General features: G+C 38.7%; 1 protein-coding gene across 1 annotated transcript; it reads left to right on the top strand.

Annotated features, from left to right (window-relative positions):
* Positions 1–12,469: 12,469 nt before the first annotated feature.
* Positions 12,470–22,395, top strand: TMEM184C (transmembrane protein 184C). The gene is made up of 10 exons (XM_082760293.1): positions 12,470–12,706; positions 12,924–13,054; positions 13,150–13,186; positions 14,986–15,191; positions 15,993–16,067; positions 16,983–17,076; positions 18,619–18,731; positions 19,403–19,502; positions 19,982–20,153; positions 20,614–22,395. The coding sequence occupies exons 1-10, from the start codon at positions 12,590–12,592 to the stop codon at positions 20,904–20,906; spliced, it is 1,338 nt and encodes a 445-aa protein (XP_082616419.1). The 5' UTR covers positions 12,470–12,589; the 3' UTR covers positions 20,907–22,395.
* Positions 22,396–22,779: the final 384 nt, after the last annotated feature.

Below are 22,779 nucleotides of genomic sequence, written 5' to 3'. Positions count from 1 at the left end.
ATGTAATTTTGAAGACAATTAACATACTCTGTATTCTAGGAAAACTCTAATTGAAAGAGACTTAACTGCTGTTTTACATGCTAAAGTAGATTCTTGGAAGTCAGCTGAAGCTTTCCCTGAAAGCAAGGTAGGAGGAGATACTTAGGAGGTGAGTTGATTTCTTCATTGTCTGAGTGCTTCTTAGAACTGACTTAACCATTTGACTCAACATTCTGTTCTGAATTACATGAAAGCAACTCCCAGACAAATCTACTGGACAGCACACACACCCAGGAGCGCTGGCTCAGAGAACAGGACCCAGCCTGCTGTGATAATGATTCTGTTGTTCTTTGAATGTTCTACAAACTAGAACCTGCAAGTTCAGTATTCCTGCTCCAGGACTGTGAAATATTAGCTGTAGCACACTGACCAGGAGTCCAGGATGACTAATGTGAACTTCTTTTGCTATAGTTTTCTTTGCCACCGTCTATGGATTTCAAAATACATCAGAAGAAATCTCCGTCTCTGGTCTTGTAGCTTTGGACTACTTCAAGTACACATGGAACAAACAGTATTACTACCTGGAACATGAACTGAGCTTATGCCAAACTCCAGAAAGCACAGGACTTAGAGGCAAGTGTAGGAAAATAAAGGTGATTATGTACAAAAGCTCCGTTTTCAATGGCATTTGATAAAGAATGCTAAAGTTTGACAAGTTCTAGCAATGGATGAGAGTCGAAAAAATAAAAATAATTAAAAAAAAAAGCTACACACTTGCTTGGATTCAATTTCGCTAGCTGTGGTACCTAAGTGTTAATTTGGCCCATGACTCCTTTGGTATATTTCTTCTTCTGAGTAATTTGAGTTGAAATACTTCATAGTTATAAAACATTTTGATGTGGTTTCAATTAAATGTAAGTATGACTTAATGTCTGGCAAAATCAAAGCATCCTTACATTAGAATAAACACATATCGTTTATTAAGCAATACTAGCAATATTGCTGCTAAAACAAAACAAATTCTTAAACGGGAAAAAAGCAAAGTTCTAAACCAGTGTAAGACAGAGAAAGAATTTCTTATATTTGTAAGAAAACTGAGAAAAATATTGCTGGGTTCATTCAGAGGCTAATTTCTATATTCTAAGTATTTTGAAATACTGTATTGCAGCATCTAGCATTCAAAGTTTACTAAAGTTTTGTGGGAAAAGAGCTTTTTGGCAGCATCCCAGTCCATAAGGGTCTGAGAATGATGTGCCAGAAAGACTCAGGAGGCCAAAAAAGCCACTTTAAAATATGGAAGAGGGTTTGTTTTGTTTTGGGTTGTTTTCTTTTTCTTTTTTTTTTTTCTTTTCTTTTTTTTTTTCTTCTTCTTTTTCTGTTAGAGGCCCTGTTCAGGGTCTTTTGGTCTGTTTCAGGGATTTGTCTAAGCTGCAACACAAAAGTAAGGAATTCATTACAGGCACTCATAGAGCTTCTAATACTATCATGTTCAAATAACACTTTTGCATTACAAAAGTTTTGGTTTTATGCGTTTTCATGGCAATTGACAAACTTTTTTTTCCTCCAGTAATAACTAATAGCTATCTATCTGAGATGCATTTAGTGCAAATATTATCCTTCAGTCACGCTACAGCCTATAATGTTGGCAAGGATCAAATCTATTTTCATCTTCATAATTCTTCACATTTCTCTATACCAACATTTCTCAACAAGTAAAAACCTCATTTTTACAACTTTATTCCATAATGACTGACGAGTCATACGCACAAACTGTTACAAATATTTCAGTTAAACATATACATGCCAGTATAACGGCAAAATCAGGCATATACTCTGGAAAGAAAAGCCTATTTACTTTTCTTGTCCTCATTTTAGCAGCCCTTTCAGACACTTAACAGATCACATCTCAAAGCATTTGAATTTAAATCAATTTTAATTAATTCGTTTTAGAGAACTGAGATAGGTATTGACTTGGCAAAAATAGCTGGTTTGATAAATCACAGCAAAAACGCATGGGTACTAAGTATAGTTGGAACTATACACAAAACTTCTCAAAATGTTTCTTCTTCCATTAATATTCAGAGCCTAATTCTGACTTGACTAACACCACAAGGATTTTCCCTTTGATTTCTGAAGAAAAAGATCAGGCTCCAAATATGTTTCTTACCCGGTTGTTTGAAGAACTGATCACAAACATGGAGAGGAATGGAACAGAAAGGAACTGAGAGAGAAAGAGAGAGAGAAAGAGAGAGAGAGAAAGAGAGAGAGAAAGAGAGAGAGAAAGAGAGAGAGAAAGAGAGAGAGAAAGAGAGAGAGAAGAGAGAGAGAGAGAGAGAAAGAGAGAGAGAAGAGAGAGAGAAAGAGAGAGAGAGAGAGAGAGAGAGAAGAAAGAGAGAGAGAAAGAGAGAGAGAAAGAGAGAGAGAAAGAGAGAGAGAAAGAGAGAGAGAAAGAGAGAGAGAAAGAGAGAGAGAAAGAGAGAGAGAAAGAGAGAGAGAAAGAGAGAGAGAAAGAGAGAGAGAAAGAGAGAGAGAAAGAGAGAGAGAAAGAGAGAGAGAAAGAGAGAGAGAAAGAGAGAGAGAAAAGAGAGAGAGAAAGAGAGAGAGAAAGAGAGAGAGAAAGAGAGAGAGAAAGAGAGAGAGAAAGAGAGAGAGAAAGAGTTTGTGTTTGTCCTATCCTATATTAGGGATCCCTATTGCTGAACCTAGGACAGATCTAGAAAAAGACAAAGCACTGCACTCCTAAATATCACATCTGATTTTCATCTTCCTGGCTCACATAATTGAATCCAGAATCCTGTATAGAGAATCTTTTTGCAGTGCATGCAGGAAAGTACGCGCATGTGGAACATTCATAAAAATCATTATGTTCTGTAAGAAGCTAATTAAGTAAGCAGGCACTCACTCAAGAGCACTCTATCCTGGGTTCTAGTCCCAACTCCTCCAAGTATTTTTGTACTTATCCAGGACTATTTCTCTAGTTTCTGTAAAAAATTGACAAGTTACTCTTTCTCACCAATGCATCTTAACTGCAAGACTTAAATGGTGAATAGTGAACATCATTGGAAAGTGAAATTGAAGACTGAAGAATCTTTCCTACATTCTAGAGTCTGCTGCCTGCTGGCTACAGCGTACTCCAAAGGAAGGGTTGAGCCCTTTCAGACAGACGAGGGAATTGAACCTGGATCTCATCCACATTTCTGTCTGTTCTAAGCACTCAGCTCCAGTCTGAAGGGAAACAGATTTTTCCACTGTGGGGCCAGCTGTTGCTGCAGGGTCCCAGCCTACTAGGCATCTTCAGAACTCACCTACTGGACTGAACTCTCCAGGGAGACATACAGAGGAATGCTTCATTTCTGGACACATATTGAACGTTAGCTGGGTTAATTAATAGGCTACTCAGCCCTATTAGCACTTAACTACCCTTGAGAGGATGAAAGAGCATTGCTGGAGTGCTCTTTTTATTATGCACCTCGCAATAGAAATGCCTGAGCTTCCACAAAAATGTAGGTACTTCGAGTGTGAAGTGGCAGATATGTAAATACTTTTTAGGACTGCATTTTTGATACAGGGCACTTAAATTCCACCTGACTTCAACATCAGGTGTTTACGTCCTTTTCTGGGTGTCATCCCAGACTAGAATCAACTGCTGAGAAATAATCATAATATCTGCATAAGGCTGATTTTCAGAATGATTTAAATAATTAATCTTCATATTGCTCCTAAACAAATATTATTTCTTTTTCACGTATATATATATCATGTGATAAATTGTCATAGGCTTCAAGTGAATTGGTATCAAAATTAGAATTCTAATGGAAGAATTCTTGGTTCTCAGATGAGAATGCAGTTCCTGCCTCTCAGAAGTTAAGAGCAGAGAGAAAACATGTTCTTCAGATGAAGTAGCTGTTATGCTGACAGGTTTTAATTAGCTACGGAGTTTTTCTCTTTAAATGGTTTATCCTGTGTTTTTGTTGTTGTTGTTGTTTTTTGGTTGTTGTTTTTTTTTTTTTTTTTTTTTTTTTTACTTCCAGAGAATACACAAAATTTTGCAGTGTTAACTTTCACTTCTGGTAGGCCATTAGCATCATCAATAGGTAAATAACTGTGGAAGCATGATTTAAACTTATCTTTAGTAAACTTCACTTTCTGAGTATCATCAGAAGTGATTGGACATACTACATTTAATAGTACACAAGCATGATGCAGTTAAACAATGACAAAAAATTTTTAAAAGGCTTATTAGATCACTTAATTGCTACCACTAATGAAAAGTGTTGTCTATACACAAGTAGGATGTTTTCTCCTTTTGTTGCTGAAGGAAATCCATGATTTTGAATGCCTGCAAGAATTGTCGGTAGGTTGAAAGGACTGCCAACTACCACCCCCTTCGCAGCATTATCTTGGCTTTCACAGCTATAATAGATCCTTCCGTAAATTCTCATGTGTGGCTCACCAATCTACTTGCTACATACACAACTGAAAGAGTATGTTAGCCACTACAAAGTGACAAGTGCCAGAAAAGCCTAACATGAAACAATTTCTAGGTTAAAGTATACAAAAAATATTGTTGTGACAATTGGCAAATTTCAACAACCATGCATCGAATGTTTCCAGGGTAACAATTTTGAGAAGACTACATTTTCATAAACACACATTGTTTTACAACCCATGATTCAGCATAACAACAGATATCCACAAATCTTCGTTGACCACTGTTTGGTACAGGTATACATTTACCACAAGCAACAGAAAAGCAAGAATATATACTGTGATATAGAACACACTTAATTATTTTTGTGTAAAAATGTTGCATGTATTTGCAGATATAGTATGCAAATGATGACTTACCACAGAAACAAAAAGAAAAAACAAACAAACAAAAAAACCAATAATTCTAATAATAGATATTTAGTAAATTGAATATGGTTGTGGCTGTGACATTCCTTTAATCTCTTGGTACATGTATGACTGTGAAGGATACTTGCATAATAGGAATTTTTTTTCCAATAGATCAAATACCAAATCCCTTTCCTTACAAAAACACGTATTTTGTACTTTTTTTTTTTTTTCCCTGATATATCCAAATGAGAACACTAGGGTTTTATGTTTACATCACGCTTGAGAATTTTGAAACTTCAGTCTCTTAAATACAGGGGCTTCAATTTTAGACCGACAGCACAACCTAGTGGTTACTCACACTGTTCTGTAGCATTCTGATTACACGATACCTCCTCAGCTGTGCCTACCTAAATAAATTTCACGTGTCCTTCAATGTATGCACTTTCCTTCTTTTCGCTTTATAGAACAACAAAGAAGGAAGTTGGGATTTTGGAAGAAAATGTCATTTAATAAAACTGAGATAATTCAGGAACATGGAAGATTTTAAAATTGCTTCTATATACCTTTCAAACAAAACCATATTTCTGAGTATGTATCATTTTAGTTGTTCTTAGCCGGCACATACAACGAAGAACAGTGTAGTTTGTCCTTTCATTTCATTTTCCAATAGGAAAAAATTATCTCTGTTTTTGTTTCATTTTTACCTGACCAGCTTTAACTGGGTAGTATGATTAAAAGGCTATACAAGTTACTAAGTACTTACCTAGTCAATAAAGCTACAAATGTAGTCATCAAAACCACACCTATCATAGTGTTTTGATGTGTTTTTTCTTTTTTTTTTTTTTTTTTATTTTGCCAGTCAAGTTTGTTTATTTTGCAGTACAATCAGATAACTGTCTGTTGAAGCAGAAAATAACCAAAATCAAAGAGAATCAAGAGAAGTAAATCAAATGTCACCTGAACATGTTAAAACAGTATTTTTTTAACAGCCCAATTTACAAAACTTTGACTTTTTATGTGGACGGCTGTAAATGATTACTATTTTCATATGGGACATCTACAGAAAATCTTGAAGGTATTGTTCCCCAGATGAGTTCATAGTTTTGTATAGCTGCAAAATCTTTCAGCATATTTCTCATTCTCTGATCACCGAAATATCAGATTTAGAATGATGGTCTTCTCAGTAGTATCAGATATTTGTCTCTTAAAGGAACAGAACTGTAACTGGAGTTCTGTATCCCTGACAGGCTGGATAGACTGAAAGACCATTTGCCTGCTGAGCATCTGCTTCTTGCTGTAGAGCAGTTCTCTCTTAAGCTGGGATTAGTCAGGTGGAAGCAGACTTTCACAGCAGGATGAAAGGGACTGTGGATCTGACCTTTCCCTGTGTCTCTTTCCTCATACTTGGGTTCATATATTTCTTTCCCCTTTCTGAATCAGTTTCAGTAACTCTAGAGTAATTTTATTGCCTGAATTTGGGTATTTTGCTCACTGTCAAAATGTTTAAATCATCTTAGTATGAGAAAACATTTTCTAGTACTAATAACAATTCATGTATTTCAGAGAGTATGTTTTCCAAATGGTATGTTGGGACACTCAATATATTTTGCTAAAGCTCAAAAATCAGAACTCAGTTAAGAGTTTCCCTAGTTTTTAGTTTAGCTTCATGGTCTTCTGCTGCCTGACTCACGTTCAATGTACGTTACTGGCAGTGCTAATGTTTCAGTCACGTTGACATTAAAACTGAGATGAAAAGGCAAGTCCCTCCTTTTCTGTACTGCTCAGGAATATACACAGCCCCATATTATTCTCTCCTCTGAAGGGGAGTGAATAAAGAGAGAAATCTCATCAGGAGAAGCTCTGTTAACAATCCCAAATGGGTACATATACTGCATTTTAATGCTATAGCTGAAAGGTAAGAGATGGTAGAGGATTTTTGGTCGCAATTCACAAACCTATTTTCTGATCCAGCATTAACAGAAGCTGTAACGGCAAGTACCCCCTAAGCAGCAGTACAGCCCGCCTCTCTACCAGGCCACATCATTTCTTGGAATAACTTAGATACCAGAGTTTGGGAATCCTTGTCATAAACTCAACAGTAACAAATAGGGTTCTAGGTAAAAATCTGTTAACTTCTCAACAAAAAGACATGCAATAGGTAAAGGAGAAAGGAGTTGCAGGTAATGCTGTTCTCTATAAATTTGTACACCTTGGTCAACTTGTCCAACTCCCCTGCTCAAGCAAGGCCACCTAGAGCTGGTTGCCCAAGATGGCTTTTGAGTCTCCAAGGAGGGAGGTTCCAAAACTTCTCTGGGCAGCCTGTTCCATTGCTCGGTCACCCTCACTGGAAAAAAAGGGCTTCCTTAACAAATCATACCAAACGGCCCTCTTTGTTATAGAAACATCACAATGAGTGTTGACTTTTCACCAAGAGGTATACTGAATTAGTTAAAACCTGAATGTCATGTGTTTGTTACTGGGAGTCAAATGTGATAAAATTTTGGAAAGGTTTCTCTGTCACAGAATTCAACAGGATGGAAGATCCTTCCTTTGAGAACCAACAGGCAAGAAGACTTCATAAACATCTTACTGAATTTCCAAACACATGGCATACATTCCTTCCATATTTTAACAAATCACAGGAATGATAGATGTGCCCTTCTGAGGAATTGTGTATGAGGATTATTTATACTCGATTATTTCATGTTCACCACTTCCTTTTACACAGCCCCTTCTTGTTACATTGCTTAATATATTTTGAGACATCATACATAAGTGTATAAAACTCTGCCAGAACTTTGCTAGGCAAATACATGTCCACTCACTGCAACAGGAGCTCACGCTTTAAAATACAAAGCAGCCTAGTGATAGTAAGTAGCTCACAAGTCCTCAGGTAACTAAAAAAAAAAATCTAAGTAATCTTGAAAACAAAGAAGCCACATCTTAAAGTATCACCGAAACTGCTCTCTACAAATGCTTCTGGAGCTGAACAGCCATTCCCTTCAGTGATCTTCCACAAAAGAAGCAACAAAGTAATCAGAATGTGATGGCAGCATTTCCCTAAGATCAATATCTTAGAACTAATGACAGCCTTGTGATAGAAGTGTGACAGAAAATTGAAAGAAAAAAGTCTAGTACTGGTAACACTCAAGAAAACATATTGAGTTTTAACTCTCATTAAGTTTTAATAAAATGACATAAAAATGCATTAGTAAGGTTGCTGGTGTGAGTAACCACCAGAGCAGAGCGTGAACTAATCAGCAGCGGTCTATCAGATGCACACCTCAAAAGGCTGACAGTAACTTTACCACAACACGCAATACAAGAGGGGAAATCAGTGATTTTGATCACTGAGTGGGAGAATTTGCATTTAATCCTGCCCACCCCACAGAGAAATTCTAAGCAGCCAAGATGGACAGCCTAGTTATCACTGAGGGTCAACACTTGTATAATACAAAGTAAGAAAAATGAGGAAGCCTATGAAGCTAATGGCATATAAATAAAAATACAATTCATGAATAAAATATGCCACAGTTTTCCAACAGCAATTATAAAATAGTCTATTTTCTTTGCTATTTTAATTTAGTAAATTATTTATAGGTTTCCATATAGTAAGGAATAATCCCAGTTTATTATGTTTTGACATAACTCTTTTAAATAAATTTGAAATTCATGAGAGCAGAATGTACATAATGATTGACATCAACAGTCAATCAGTCAACACATCGGTCTTTCCAGTAGTGGAGAATGCTACTAGTATAGCTGTTACCTCCAAGTTCTGGAGGGTAGCTTTGTTGCTCCTTTCTCTGCTATTAGAAGCCTCAATATTTAGTGAAGATGAACCCTGTCAGCTCGGTTCTTAGTAGCATTTCACGCACATCCTCTTGCTGAAAACAAGGGGTTTTGTGTGTGTTCTGGAGACAGCAGTGGTCCCAAACCATAGTGCTAGTTCACTGAAAACGCATACAACACCTGGAAAAGTGATCTTTTCTCTCACTGCACAATACTTTGAAAAATTATAAATTCATGTGTGAGGATATGAATTTATATAGCTTGTATTTCCTGTGTTGCTGAAACAAGACTGGGAGACAAGAATGTTTATAACTACCATCTCCCCATAATACTACATTTTGAGGGTCATATTATCAACTCACATTCACTTCTGTTACAAAATCATTTTGGTTATGAAGTTATTTCAGGTACGAAAAGGTATTTTGTAGAGACACAACATAAGAATAGAACCTCACAGACAAGAATAGTTCCTCTTTCTGATCAAAATATAAATGAATCTGAGACATGAAGTAGATTCCAAACAAGAAACTTCAATGGTGGGGATCACAGAAACTAACCTGTTCCAGTGCTTAAATACCCCAATTCCCCTTGCTGCAGTTTCAGCATGTTTGTGATACCTACATCAAAAATAATCGAATACAATTTTTATCTTTGTTTACAGATTTATCATGTTTCCTTTAAGCCTTCTCTAACCACAATTATTTTATTATTTCCTGGCAGAATTTGTATTTTAAGCTTCCGATCATGCTAGTTGCTTCCCAGTGCAACTGAGACACTTTTTTTTTTTTGTCATGCGTAGTTGAAAAAACCACAGACTTACTACAGTTAAGTAGAACAGAACGATTGTTTCCCCTCTCCCATGAAAGACATACCTATTTACATATTCTAGCAAAGTGCTGGCATTTTTCCAAGGTGATTGAGCACTACTTGCTCAGTTATTTTGACCTGAATTAGTAGAAAACCTGGTTTCCCTCTACACTGTAAAAATATTATAAGGCCTCAGATTTCTGCTAAAAATATATATCTACTTCTGATATAGTTAGTACAAAAACTTTCTGAAAGTATACAAAAGAATCTACTTGCAGAAATGCATTTCTTTAACTTTTTTTTTTTTTTTTTTTTTTTAGGAATTATGTTTACTTACATAAAGCCTTGCTGTAATTTTGTAACAGCTACCACTGGAGAGGGGTGCCCAAGTTAATAACCTTATTACATTTCTTGCATAGAATCAGACTAGCATACCAGTCCCCTGGGGCACCACATGAAATCTGACAGCAGGGCTGAAAATATTTATGAGGTTCTCTAGTCCAACATTCTTCTAATGTAATATTAATTAAAACCAACCCACAGTGACTGACCAGTGAGTATTCTTGTGATAGGAGTATATGTAAAGTGAGGCTCCTTTCCTTCTGGAGGATAAAGGTAAGCATTAGTTCAGCTGCTTCTCCTTTACCAGCCTTCAAAAAACATAAAGGAACGTATGTTGGAGTTTGCTAGAGAGGGAGGTCAGGCCAGCAAATACAATTTAACACAACTGTGTTAAATTTTGCTTTCTAAGAAATCTGATTATAAAGAAACCTGACTTGTTCTTGTAAAGAAGTCTACCTTGGAACCTGAGGCAAACACACAAAATACGAGTAAACAGAAAAAAAGACCAGATAAACTGAAAACAATGATTTCAAGTCTGTTAAGTGTTGAAATTCTCCTCAAGGATTTTTTAGGTCAGTTAGTGCTGTAGAAACCCCAAAGTACCAAAAACAATTCAAGAACAAGGAACATCACTAAGAGAGCATCTCTTGGCTTGATATTCTTAGGGAAGTTAAAAACAAAACAACAAAACTAAACAACAGTGCTTTGCTTTCAGTGTACCAGTTACTGGAGAAACTTAAAAAAAAAAAAAAAAAAAAAAAGTTTTGTAAACAATGTGCTTATTCATTAATGATATAAAATGTTTCCCGTCATTTTAGATATATTACTTACAGATAAGTTATTGTTGTTATTCCTAGTATTTCAGCATTTGTGTTGTCTGCTTTTCTGGAAACGCTGGAAATATTTGCTTTTATGTCTGTAACATGCTTAAGAGAAGTATTTATATTTAGGTACTTTTCATTATTCACTGTGACTGAGTTTGTAGCTTCTGATGGACATACTTCTTGTACCATCAAGAATTTGTTACGTACCAAGACCAAAGGTTTTGCAGAATAGACACCTGAGCACTAATTTGGTAATAAAATACAGAAATGTAGTATTTCAGCTCAAAACAATATGGGAAGAATTATTTAGTGGCAGTTATCAGTGAACAATACTCTGTTCACAAGTCTACCATAACCTTGAGCAAATTCTACTGAATTTTTATCTGTAATGCAGAGATGATCGTTCAGTGTCTTTAAACTGTTTTTCATCCTTAAACATTAAAACTAAATTTGCAGTTAATTCATTGACCAGTAGAAAAATTTAGAAATGGCAATTGAAATATCAGGCTTTTTACTTAATGTGGTCGTGGCTAACTAATTCAGATCATTCTTCTAAATTCTGCATAATGGAAGGAAAGGGAAGTGGTAAGCTCAGGGAAATGGATGATAACCAGGCGAAAAAGAAAGGACCACAGGACCCTGCCCTCACTTGTAGAGGAGCCTACCAGCTACTGAGGGTATCACTACTACTTTAGCTTGCTTTGCTCCTCCTAAGACAAGTGGATGGGGAAGGAAAATTTAACAGCCCATTATCAGAGTCTCCATTTCTGGCTAAACCAACATAGTTTGGCCGTTGGCTTTGGGGACGAATTCAGCCACATCTTCATCTCCTTGGAGGAGATGAGGAGCTGTTGCTTCGGCAGCTTAGAACTGAAATGCCAAAGAACTGAATGCTTCTGGCTGAGCTGAGCTGAGGCCTCAGCTGGGTGTCCTCATGAACTATTAGGTGCCACAGCTGTGGAGCATGGCAAGGGCAAAGAGAGGTCTTGGGAACAGGCCTCCAGCCCCACGCTACTGGTTATGCCGATTCTGGGAGCAGTCTGACAAGTTTTAAGGGTTTTGCCATTTCCTGAATAGGAATTTTCCTTTCAGGTTGCATCTATCCAATGGAAATACATTTCCAGTTACTTCGATGATACAGAATATTGTGAATATTTAAAGAACCACATAGCTTTGCTGTTTCAATAAACATCTGGGCATTGGTAAGTTAAGAGTGGAAAGCCTGGGCAAACAATTGCTGCAGAGATTTAAAAATACATATTAAAAAAATCAGTGATTTACACAGAGAGACCCACGTCAGTGTTCCTCAGTACCTCATCCTCCACGTGGCTCCTTGCAGCTCACGCTCCTTACTCACACCTCAAGCATTTGAGAGTCTGCTTTGGGCTCCTGCTGAGGACTTAGAGCTGCCTTTCCCTGGGACGTTTGGTCCTCACACAGCTCAGCACCAAGCCCCGCGCCCTGTCAGCCCTCACGAGGCTCAAAGCTTCAAGCCTGAACGGCAAACGCTTGAAGCTCAGGGTGTATTTCGTGTCACTCGGGTGCGCTGCGGGGGCGTCGCCTCAGGACCCTCAGTGGCGGGAAGAGCGGGCTTAACGGAAATAACTGACGGGGATAACGGCACTAACGGTCCTCGCCGCGCGCGCCCGAGCGCACCTGCCACCGGCGCGCGCCTGAGGGCTGCGGGAGGGCCCATTGCTGCCGGCTGGGGGGGGAGGGGGGGGGGTGGGTGTCGAAGGGGGGCGGGGAGTTGGTGGAAGCAACCATTCATCGGGGCCGGGCGGCCGTGACGGGCGTGTCGAGCAGCCAATGGGCGCCGGGCTGGGCGAGGAGGGGGCGAAGCCGGAAGCGGGGCGGGGCGGAAGTGTGGCGGCGGGGCGGGCAGGGCAGGAGCGGGCTGGGCAGGGCCGGGCTCTGTCGCGGCCGTGTCGCGATCGTGTCGCGCCCTGTCGCGGCGCCGCCCTGCCCCCGTCCCCTGTGGGCGCGGCAGATGAGGGCTGGCGGCCATGCCGTGCACCTGCGGCAACTGGCGGCGCTGGATCCGGCCGCTGGTGGTGCTGCTGTACATCGTGGGGCTGCTGGTGGTGGTGCCGCTCTGCGTCTGGGAGCTGCAGAAGCTGGAGGTGAGCGGCCGGCGGGGCCGGGGCGGGGAAAAAACACCTCAACCTGTACCAAATACACATCTTAACACTCAACATTAACCACAAAAACCACATTTTGTTATTATTACACGACCAACACTTCAAAAAACCCAAACATTTTTCACGCTGTCCTACCAGTACTTCAAGCTCTTAACGAATGCCAAGACGTTAACATCCCGCTCTTCTCTTCCTCCTCAAGGTTGGCATCCACACCAAGGCATGGTTTATCGCCGGGATATTCCTCCTCATGACCATCCCCATATCTCTCTGGGGGATACTGCAGCACCTGGTGCACTACACACAGCCTGAGCTGCAGAAACCGATAATAAGGTAGCATTTCATCCTTTGCCTCCGCCGCAGGTGTTGGATTTGCTTTGGGTTAGAAGTACGTCTAGTAATTGAATGTTCTTTTGTTGTTGTGACAGGATTCTGTGGATGGTGCCGATATACAGTTTAGACAGTGTAAGTGTCCTCTTGCTGGAAACAGCCCCATAAAACTGTTTGCTGCGGGAGTGAGGGAAAACGGTGTGACAGCAGAGACAATGCTGCATGGAGAGCCGCGGTCCTAGAAACTTCTCTTCACTGCTGTTTACAGAGCACATCAGAAGCGTAGTTCTAACGATACCACGTGCTTGTCGTGGATCTTGTGGGATTACTTTTGCAACCCCATCTTAACCCTCTCAGTTGTTGAATATCCCTTATGACCGATGTAGAAATGGGGATAAGTGCTTGCTTTTGGTCCTTCCACCTTCAGTAACAGCTGAACTGGAAACCTCTTGACCAGATACACTCAGTGCTCTTAGATGCGCTTAGTGCTTACATTCTTCCTTATTGCGTCAGGGGATGAAAGACAAGATCCCAGAAAAAAATCTACTTCCCAATACTTCTATATGATGGGTTCTGCCATACCTGAGTGTGCCACCTGTGGCTCCATGCATAGAGATGACTTGAGTTAGAGTTAAGCAGCGTACTAAATGTGTGGATTGTACAGGACGTGTGTTTACATGTTGTCATCACCTCCTGGCATTGCAAGTACTTACATTTCCCCCATAAAAGATAGCTTTTCAGGAACTTTTTTTTTTTTTTTTTTTTTTTTTTTTCCAAAGAGTGGGATTTAGTGACTGGGGAAAAGGAGGGTAGAGGAGGCAACACTATTTGTCCCATATGGGGAATATCAACTACCTCAGACTGACATTTCAATTTCAAGCGCATAAATTTTCTTTGGAAGTAAAATGCCAGCTAATTACGTGAGCTCTAGCCAGGGCCCAAGGGCATTTCTGACAGGTATTTAAAGATTTCCCCAAACTCTGGGATCTGGGTGTTGCTCCAAGTATGGTGTTCTCCTAGAGCACAGAATCTGAGCTGAACATAAAATTCTCTTCTCAGATTCAAACAGTTTGTGATGCAGCATCACATGTTCCACAAAGACGTTGCCATCTCTAGTATTTCTGAACTGCAATGAGGATGCCAAGCATCTTCCTGAAGTTCTAATAAGAAGGTCTGAGAAGGCACAGCATTCACACCACTACAACCTAGGGAAGCACAGTAAACTCAAAATACCTGCCTCTGTTTGGGAGACAAAACACAAACCAATAAAGTGAAATAAACCACTTGCACAGGCTGCACTTAACAGTTCAAGAACAGAGTAATACTCGAATAAAAATAAAAAATGGAAAGCTCTGGCAGCTGATCCATAATTAGAGTTTTGTCAGACAAAAACAAAAAGCAATTTTCTGCCTGAAATGCTTAGGTTGGAGGGATGACTGACTACCACTTGAAAGCTAATCAGCTGCTGTCTTCGTATATTTTGCAAACATTTATGCATTACATAGGAAATGAACTTTGTACCAAAGGACTACAAAGTTAGTTTTCACATCAATATTGACAGGAACGTGCAGATTTCAGGAAACTGTTTCTTGTCTCCTCCTGACGGGAATAGGTCATGCATGGGGAACCATCTCCATAGTTAATTTTAAATTGAAGACTGCATTGTGTTGGCAGAGATAAAGCACTGCACGAGAGGTGCTCTCTAAGCCTGCTTCCATTTCAAGCAGCAGAGATGCAATCTGAAGTTCCACTTGTATTTTTACAATACGCTATTTTCTAGCTGTAGCATCACACTCTTATTAGACAAAAACTGCAATTTTGTTTTACTTGTTGCCTCGTGAAGTGCGGCTGGCTGACCTAGGCAGGCAGTGTTGTCATTGGAATCGCTTTTGCCTTACTTGCACGTAACCTTTTGTGTACCTCTCTTCTTGCAGTGGATAGCTTTGAAATACCCCAACATTGCAATATATGTGGATACATGTCGAGAATGCTATGAAGCTTATGTCATCTATAATTTTATGGTTTTTCTTTCAAATTACCTAACCAACCGGTATCCAAACCTTGTATTAATAATAGAAGCGAAAGATCAGCAGAGACATCTGCCTCCCCTGTGCTGTTGTCCATCGTGGGCTATGGGAGAGTGAGTATATAATAGCACCTTACAATTCTAAGCTGTGTAATCAGATACAAACGTTTTAATATTTAGTAATATAACTGTAGTTGTTGCTTGTCAGTGGTCTGCTTGTGGTTTGCACGCATTTCATTTATCAGTGATGAAATCCTACTGAAAGCAGCTGTGCACATGTTTTGATCTAGCTGTAAAACATGCTAGATATCACATGTAGTTACTAACATACATTGCTCTTCAACATCACCTGATGTGGGAGAACACTTTGATATTTTGAAAAATATTGGAAAAAAGTCTCTTGGAATTTGCTTCTTTTTCTGTCGTAGAATGTTTGCCACAAACCTCATGTCGACTCGGTGACGCCATATAACATACTGCTTTTACTTCCTCACCTGAGGGAGGAAAGAAAATCCATATGCCCATGAGCTGCTTGTTTCTGCGTATTTACTCTGATGGGCAGCATAATAAGTTTTCCTTCTCTCTCAAGAGATTTTGATAAAGCTGCTTTAATGTTAAAGACAAACCATGAATGTAATTCCAAAACATCCATAAACCAAGTGGAAATTTCATCCTCTGTTCAGCCCAGACAGAATTTTTCCATGGCTAGAAGTGAATCACTGAGTATTTTCTTTTATGTATCTATAAAGGTCTGTTCCATTGTGCTTATACGCACTGTAAACTGTAGCATCTGAAGTCCTGGAAGTAAGCTATGGTGAAATTACTGTGAAATAGCGAAACCCCTGAGAACAGGACATTTCCACAAGTGAATTGTCTTTAAATTCTTGTACAATGAATTTTTTGTTTCTCTTGCAGAGTTTTATTATTCAGATGTAAACTGGGTGTTTTGCAGTACACTGTTGTCAGACCATTTACCACCATTATTGCTTTGTAAGTACGCTCATAAATAATTAACCTTGGTCTTCAGAATGTAATTTTGAGTTACACTGGAAACAATTTTCATGCCCTTTGCATTGAATCAATGCAGTTTGAAAGCAACCTAGTTGTGCTACCTTCTAAATGGGTCCCAGCAATTTGCATCAGCCTTTGGTTTCTTTATGGCTTCTATTGCAAATGACTATTTGCAGAATTGAAATAATAAATAGTTAATGACTGCTGCTGAAAGAAGTGGGGGAAGATGTAAAGTACTGTTTATGCGGGAAAGATGTTTTAGAGCACCAATCTCTTAATTTTAGAGTCGTCTTTTCCTCCTACTTCTTCTGTGTTTTTAACAACTGCGTGTTTTTAATGCCAAGTTTCACATAACTTTTAAAATTTTACTAAACTTTGCAGGTGATAAGCCTGACTGTGTGCTGTTGTACATATCATATGATTTCTTGTTGTAAAGGAATAGCAGGCAGTTCTGCATGTTGATGTTTAAAGCTTACTTTCATAAACTTTGTATTGATGATCAGTGCTGTTAATTCTGTGGGCCTGTGAAAAAGTTGTTATTCACAAAGAATATCTGTGTAAATAAATATCCCGTTCAGCAATGGGATATGTTAGCCCTGCACTTTCAATCTTCTTTTTTGGGCTAAAAATAATAATAATAAAAAAAAAAAAAAGATGTAAAAAAAGATGTACCTATATATATTATGATACTCAAACATTGTTTCTTCTGAGAAAAATACAATATAAACTTAATACACTGTTGGAAAGTGATTCTTGTGCAGACCCCATTGCTCATATGTTAGTACCAAAACAGATTTTGGATTCATTCTAACAGTTGATTGATGTGATGAAGGTTTAGCATTTCAAGAAAGTGTTAGTGTACTATGTTGTGATTAATTCTAAAAATTCTTTCAGAATTTGTGAGCTAGTGGACGTGTACGACGAAGGAAACTTCAGCTTCAACAATGCTTGGACTTACTTGGTTATATTAAACAACATGTCACAGCTAGTGAGTATCAGAAGTATCTCTTTTGCTCTTTTATGTCATGTTAGTATTATGTAATTCTTCTTATGTGACCTCTTGAGAGTAACTGCATGAATGTCTGGTAACTCTTACATGTAGAATATTTCACACTAATTCTTGTTCTTCTTACCTGTTAAAAACTGTGTACAGAATGCTAGGACAACAGTCTAAAATTTTACTATTTTGACTTCTAAGCTCAATAAATCACTAGTGTCCCACCTCTCTACCCCAAACTACTTGATGAAGTTGTCAGACCCCAGGCATGCTAGAGCTGCAGACCTTTCCCCTCTGCAGATGCCAAGACTCCACTCAACCTGCTAGCTGCCTCCCAGCACACATACGGAAAATCCCTGTGGCTTTGTTAAAAATACTGTTAAAAAGCTTGTAGTAATAGCCTTGACAGAAAAAACAGAAGCCATGCACACAGTGCAGAGATGCTAGCCTAACACCTAGTCTTTGAAGGAAAAAGACTGCATAATTATAAGGTTCTCTTGTCTCTCTAGCCAATATTGGATTTTAAGGAAAAGGGATACTCAGGAGTCTGTGGCAATTTAGCTTTTAATTTGAACTTACCCCTAAGAGACTTGGAGCATGTATGTTTTAGAGGGGGGAAGTTTTTCAGTGTGAAAGCCCGACTGCAGTAGCCAGAAGGCTGTTGGCTCAGCTGCCACGTGTTGGGGAAAGGGTAAGATGTCAGCCTGTAGGCCTGGAAATTTCATCTTGGAGGTCAGAGAGAGCATTTGGTGGCTGGCTGGGAGAGTGGAGGAATCATTTGCTGCTTCACCTAGAGCACGTTACACGTGAACTGCTGCAGCACCTCTGGCAACAGCAGCCGATACCATAACAGCATGACGTCCCATCTGATCAGGGTGTCCTCTGGCTGCCACAGCTCTGTTTGTTGGGTGACTGTTAGAGAATGAGCTGTAACTGCTTTCTGCTGTGACAGCAGTCCCAGCAGCAGCACATGCTTCTCTGTGTCCAGGGTGACACGATTGCTTAAAAAAAAATGCGGTAATAGGCTAGAAGAATGTCCATGAAAAGGGGAGATCAATTACTTTTGTTTGGCTATACATTAGTTTGATTGCTTGCAGTTCAGATTGCTCAGTTTTGCAGTGAAAGTTGTATTCCTTTACTCTTTTCTCACAGAAACAACCTTTCAGGCATCCTTAACAGCAGCCTGAAAGAACACCCACTTTTTCTGCCGTTTTCTGTAGGGTTGCACGTGGCATTGAAAAGATCTTATGGGAGCTTCCTATGCCTTGTTTTACTTTGTAGACAGATGAGCTCAGTCTTTGTCTGACAATTTGATACACTTCAGAAACATAATTTTAGGCAAAAAATAATAATTCTGCTTTAACACAGTGAGGACAAGGATTCAATAAGTCCAGAATTTCCTTTCTAAAATAGCTTCTTAAGCTTGCATTATACTGTGGTATTTTTGGAACTGAAGAGGTGCTGTGAAACATCTCAAAAGAAACAAGGATTTCAAAGATTTTAAAGCTTTTCTTCATTTCTTTTCCTTGTTAGTTTGCTATGTATTGTCTGGTGCTGTTTTATAAAGTACTACGTGAAGAACTGAACCCCATCCAACCTGTTGGCAAGTTCCTTTGTGTGAAGATGGTAGTTTTTGTGTCTTTCTGGTAAGTGAATTGTTTACTCATTACTTCTTGCTCTCATAGTGGGGTCACTGAAGAACAGAAAATGCTGGATTGGCATCACTGAGGTTAGAGGCTCCAGAATGTCTAGCCACAATATTGGTGAACTGCTGCAAGGGGAAAAGGATACCAGTATTTTGGACACAGCTGTCTCGTTCACTTGACATGAGTTCAGACTTGATGTTTTGTAAGGTGACTCTCAAGAACATAATTTATTTTAGAATCCTCACTTTCAGTTATTTCATTTTTTTGGTAACTTTTCAGTTATTTTCCGTATATTTTTAAGCATTGCTTACACTTAGCTGCTAATGAGTGAATGCATTTGACTAGTTGACCGTCACTCTGTGGGCTGCTTTAATATCCTGATAGAGAAGCAATTTGTTCTAATAAAGACCTGAAACAACAAACTCTTCTTTAGCTGTCTTTTCTGTTGGTCTTTAGGACCGTGGTTGAATGATGTTTTCCTTCAAGCCCATTTCACTTTGTTTTAATTCTTTTAAAGCCTAAATATAAAACTATCAAGTTTTTTTTATAAGATTCTTGCTACATACATACATACATATGTATACATACAAACATGCATTGTTTACCAGATTTGCTGGGTGGTTTGTTGGCACTGCTGTTACAACAATAATAACAATTAATAATCTTTGCAGGCAAGCTGTGCTTATTGCACTGCTGGTGAAAGTTGGTGTTATTTCTGAGAAACGCACCTGGGAGTGGCAAAGTGTGGAAGCTGTAGCTACAGGCCTACAGGTAGGAGCAGATTATTATTTCATAGGAGAAATTGCTTTATGTAGGCTGATGTAGCTGATTTCAAGCAAATGCTGTCATACCTTAGTGAATTATTTAAAAGTTGGACCAAGTTTCAGCTGGTCACCCAAGTAAGGTTTCTACTCACTACTTCCATATCCATGTGATGTGTGAGAGGAGTGCAGCCCAGTTAAATAGTTCTGTTGGATATCCTTGTGATTGTTCCTGAAAGGGCACATTATAAAGGTAGTTTTCCACTTTTCACAAGTCAGTCTGTCCAGCAAGGACTTGTTCCAGTACGTATGTAGTACGTGTGGCGCTCTGACATCTGCCAAAAACATCCCATCTCCAGTGAAAAAGTAGCTGATGTCAGCATCCCAATGCCATTGCTATCAGTCTTTAAATGGTAGAAGAAACTTGGGAGCTCTTTTTCTCTAGTTATGAATGATCAGTATTAATTAATACCTCTCTCCTTGTTTCAGGATTTTATCATTTGTGTTGAGATGTTCCTGGCTGCTATTGCACATCACTACAGTTTCTCCTATAAACCTTACGTTCAAGAAGCTGAAGAAGGGTCATGCTTCGACTCTTTCCTTGCAATGTGGGATATTTCTGATATAAGGGCAGATATATCAGAACAGGTTCGAAATGTTGGTGAGTAACAGACAGATTTGTATGATCTGTTAACAGTGTATGCATTTTTCCAGCTTCATTTTGTACTATTAGCCATCTCTATAGTACATTGAGAACATCCCATACAAAATTCATGGCAGCTGCATCCCTAAAGGAATTCATAGGGTATCTGGCACTTTGCTCTTCCCACTAATCCTGTGAGTTGAGTGTCTAGTTCCTAATTTTTCTTTTAAATATACACATCTCAGCATGAGTTTCAGATGTTTTAGGTAGAACAGAGGGGGATGACTTCCTTCCCTGCCCTCCCCCGCAATGGAAAGACATCTTTTTATTGACTGAAGATAACAATGCTCATGTAAAACTCTTCTAAAACAAAGACTAATCTTCTAATTTAACGTGGCTATTTTAAAGTTTGTGTGTTTGAAGACCTTGATATATCACTGTAAGTGCTAAAATGCATTTTCATTTGGCATTATTCTAGGAAGGACGGTTCTGGGCCAGCCAAGAAAAATATTTTTTGCTGAGGATCATGAACAAAACGAGCATACAAGTTTACTGTCTTCATCGACTCAAGACCCTATTTCCGATGCTTCTTCAATGCCATCTTCACCCATGGGTCATTACCAGGGGTTTGGACACACTGTGACACCTCTCACAACACCGACGACGGTTCCTGCAGTTGATGGTATTTATAACAGTCCTGCTCTTCGAGATACTAAGCAGTCACCTGAACTAGAGCGCAACTTATTAGAAAAAGCTTCGGATAGAAGTTAGACTCGCCTTTTCTTTGAACGCGCCAACGAGTCTGTTGTGTACTTGCCCCACACCTTCTGTTAGCATATGCTATTGGCGATGGAAGCCGAGTAGCTTGGAACAGACACTGCACGGACAGGAAGAGGATATGGCTGTAACTGACATCTTAATTCTGAGTCTATAATGGATGTATCTGACTGCCCTGTGAATACAAAACATGCATACTGTAAAAATTTCTGAAGAAACCTAAGAATCAACTCTTTAAACGGTTAAATGTTTATATATCTGTTACACGGTATGGCAAAACTACACTGACTTCTCTTAATACAAAAGAAACTTGAAAAATACTGTGCTCTTCTAGATGTGAACTGTAAATACTACTACTGGGGGAAATGTTAATTTCAAGAATGTAATTTAAGGAGGTCAGCAGCAAAGACTCCTTACGTTGGTTTTGGTTGTCCTGTTAATGATAGGACAAGGCTGAACGGTGTGTGGATGACATGGTAACTTCTGTGCACATGCCATCTTCTTCCCTTTCCTGCATAGCTAAATAAAATTCCTTCATGAAGGTAATTACAGAGCATCTGTAAAGAATCCATAAAGAAAAAAACCAACAACATTCCCTATAGGTCTTACCACAAATTTCCATGCCCAGAACATACGGTTGGCATATCTCCTGTTCTTCTAGCTTGTAATTTGTTAGTCTTTTACATTCAGAATAAACAGCCAGGAAGATAGGTTTTGAATTAATAACTTACACTTGACTGCTTTTTTCCTATCCTTCTAAAATGGTTACTACCATAAAATATTTAGGTGGGGAGGGGAAAATAAAGAATGTCAAAAATTAAATCGAAAACAAAACTTACTTCTTTATTTTTGGCTGCAATAAATTCTTTAACACTTAAATTTTCTTAAGCTGTTAAAACTTAACATCGTAACGTGTCTGTAGTAATTTGTATTCATAAATTTGTGTCTGTGATTACTGTACTATGCTTCTAGTATAGCCTGTTCAAATGTAATAATTGATTTGTGTGCCCCCTCAGAAGAGACCTTTGTTAAGGTAAAATTAAGTAGCTAGTTAAATCTGGAGTTACTGGATCATTAAATTTCAGACCAAGGAAAAAAAAAACTTTTATCAAAACGTTTTAACATTTTACAAACTGAGAAAATCAGTTTTTTTATCCCATTACCAGGTTTTTATTACTATTGCATGTTTGCTGTCTGACAGACGTAGAGCATTGCCATTAAGTGATATCTGATTTTTTTTCAGCATTGTTAGCGTTTACCAGATAAATGCTTAACTTCTGGCTGTCAGTGAACTCATCTTAAGTGCTTATTTTGCAGTACTAGTGTGATGTAAATACTGCGCCTTACTCACTAGGCTGCGCATTTTATAGTTGACTGTACTTGCTGTATCTGAAGCTAGTGGGAAAGTGCAAATCATACTTTTCGATTGCCAAGTCATTGCCTTTGTTGTAAATAAGCAATTAAAGATTTTATTTAAACTGTTCATTTTCTTTCAACTTGATTTACTGCTAGTACTTATGAGTGTGAATGACAAATTAAGACAACCCTCCTTTTTGCGGAGGAATGGGATCTTGTATATAAGTAGTACATGTGCGTGTAGTTTCACTATTTTAAGGTTTATATTGAAAAGAGAAGCCCTGTTTGGAGCTTAGCAGAATTACTTACTTACATGTATTTGTGTGCGAATTCTAGGCCCCTTTATTGTCATAGATGTGTTCTAAGAAGTAATTAAAAAAAACAACTTGTAAAAGCTTGCAAGGCCTGGGGGCTTCTTTGCTCACTATGGCTACTACTCTTAATTTCTTGCACGTGCACAGGATTTCTACCAATGCTCATTTTTACCCAGCTAAAGAATGAGAACTGCTGG

Source organism: Aythya marila, assembly GCF_965140915.1.
Source record: "Aythya marila genome assembly, chromosome: 4".
NCBI classification, from domain to species: domain Eukaryota; kingdom Metazoa; phylum Chordata; class Aves; order Anseriformes; family Anatidae; genus Aythya; species Aythya marila.
This window is presented reverse-complemented; position numbering and strand designations above follow the sequence as displayed.

Coding starts and splice junctions, on each gene's coding strand:
- TMEM184C (XM_082760293.1), top strand. CDS start 12,590: ATGCCGTGCACCTGCGGCAACTGGCGGCGCTGGATCCGGCCGCTGGTG. Junction 13,187..14,985: donor CGATATACAGTTTAGACAGT/GTAAGTGTCCTC, acceptor CTCTTCTTGCAG/TGGATAGCTTTGAAATACCC. Junction 16,068..16,982: donor TTTACCACCATTATTGCTTT/GTAAGTACGCTC, acceptor AAATTCTTTCAG/AATTTGTGAGCTAGTGGACG.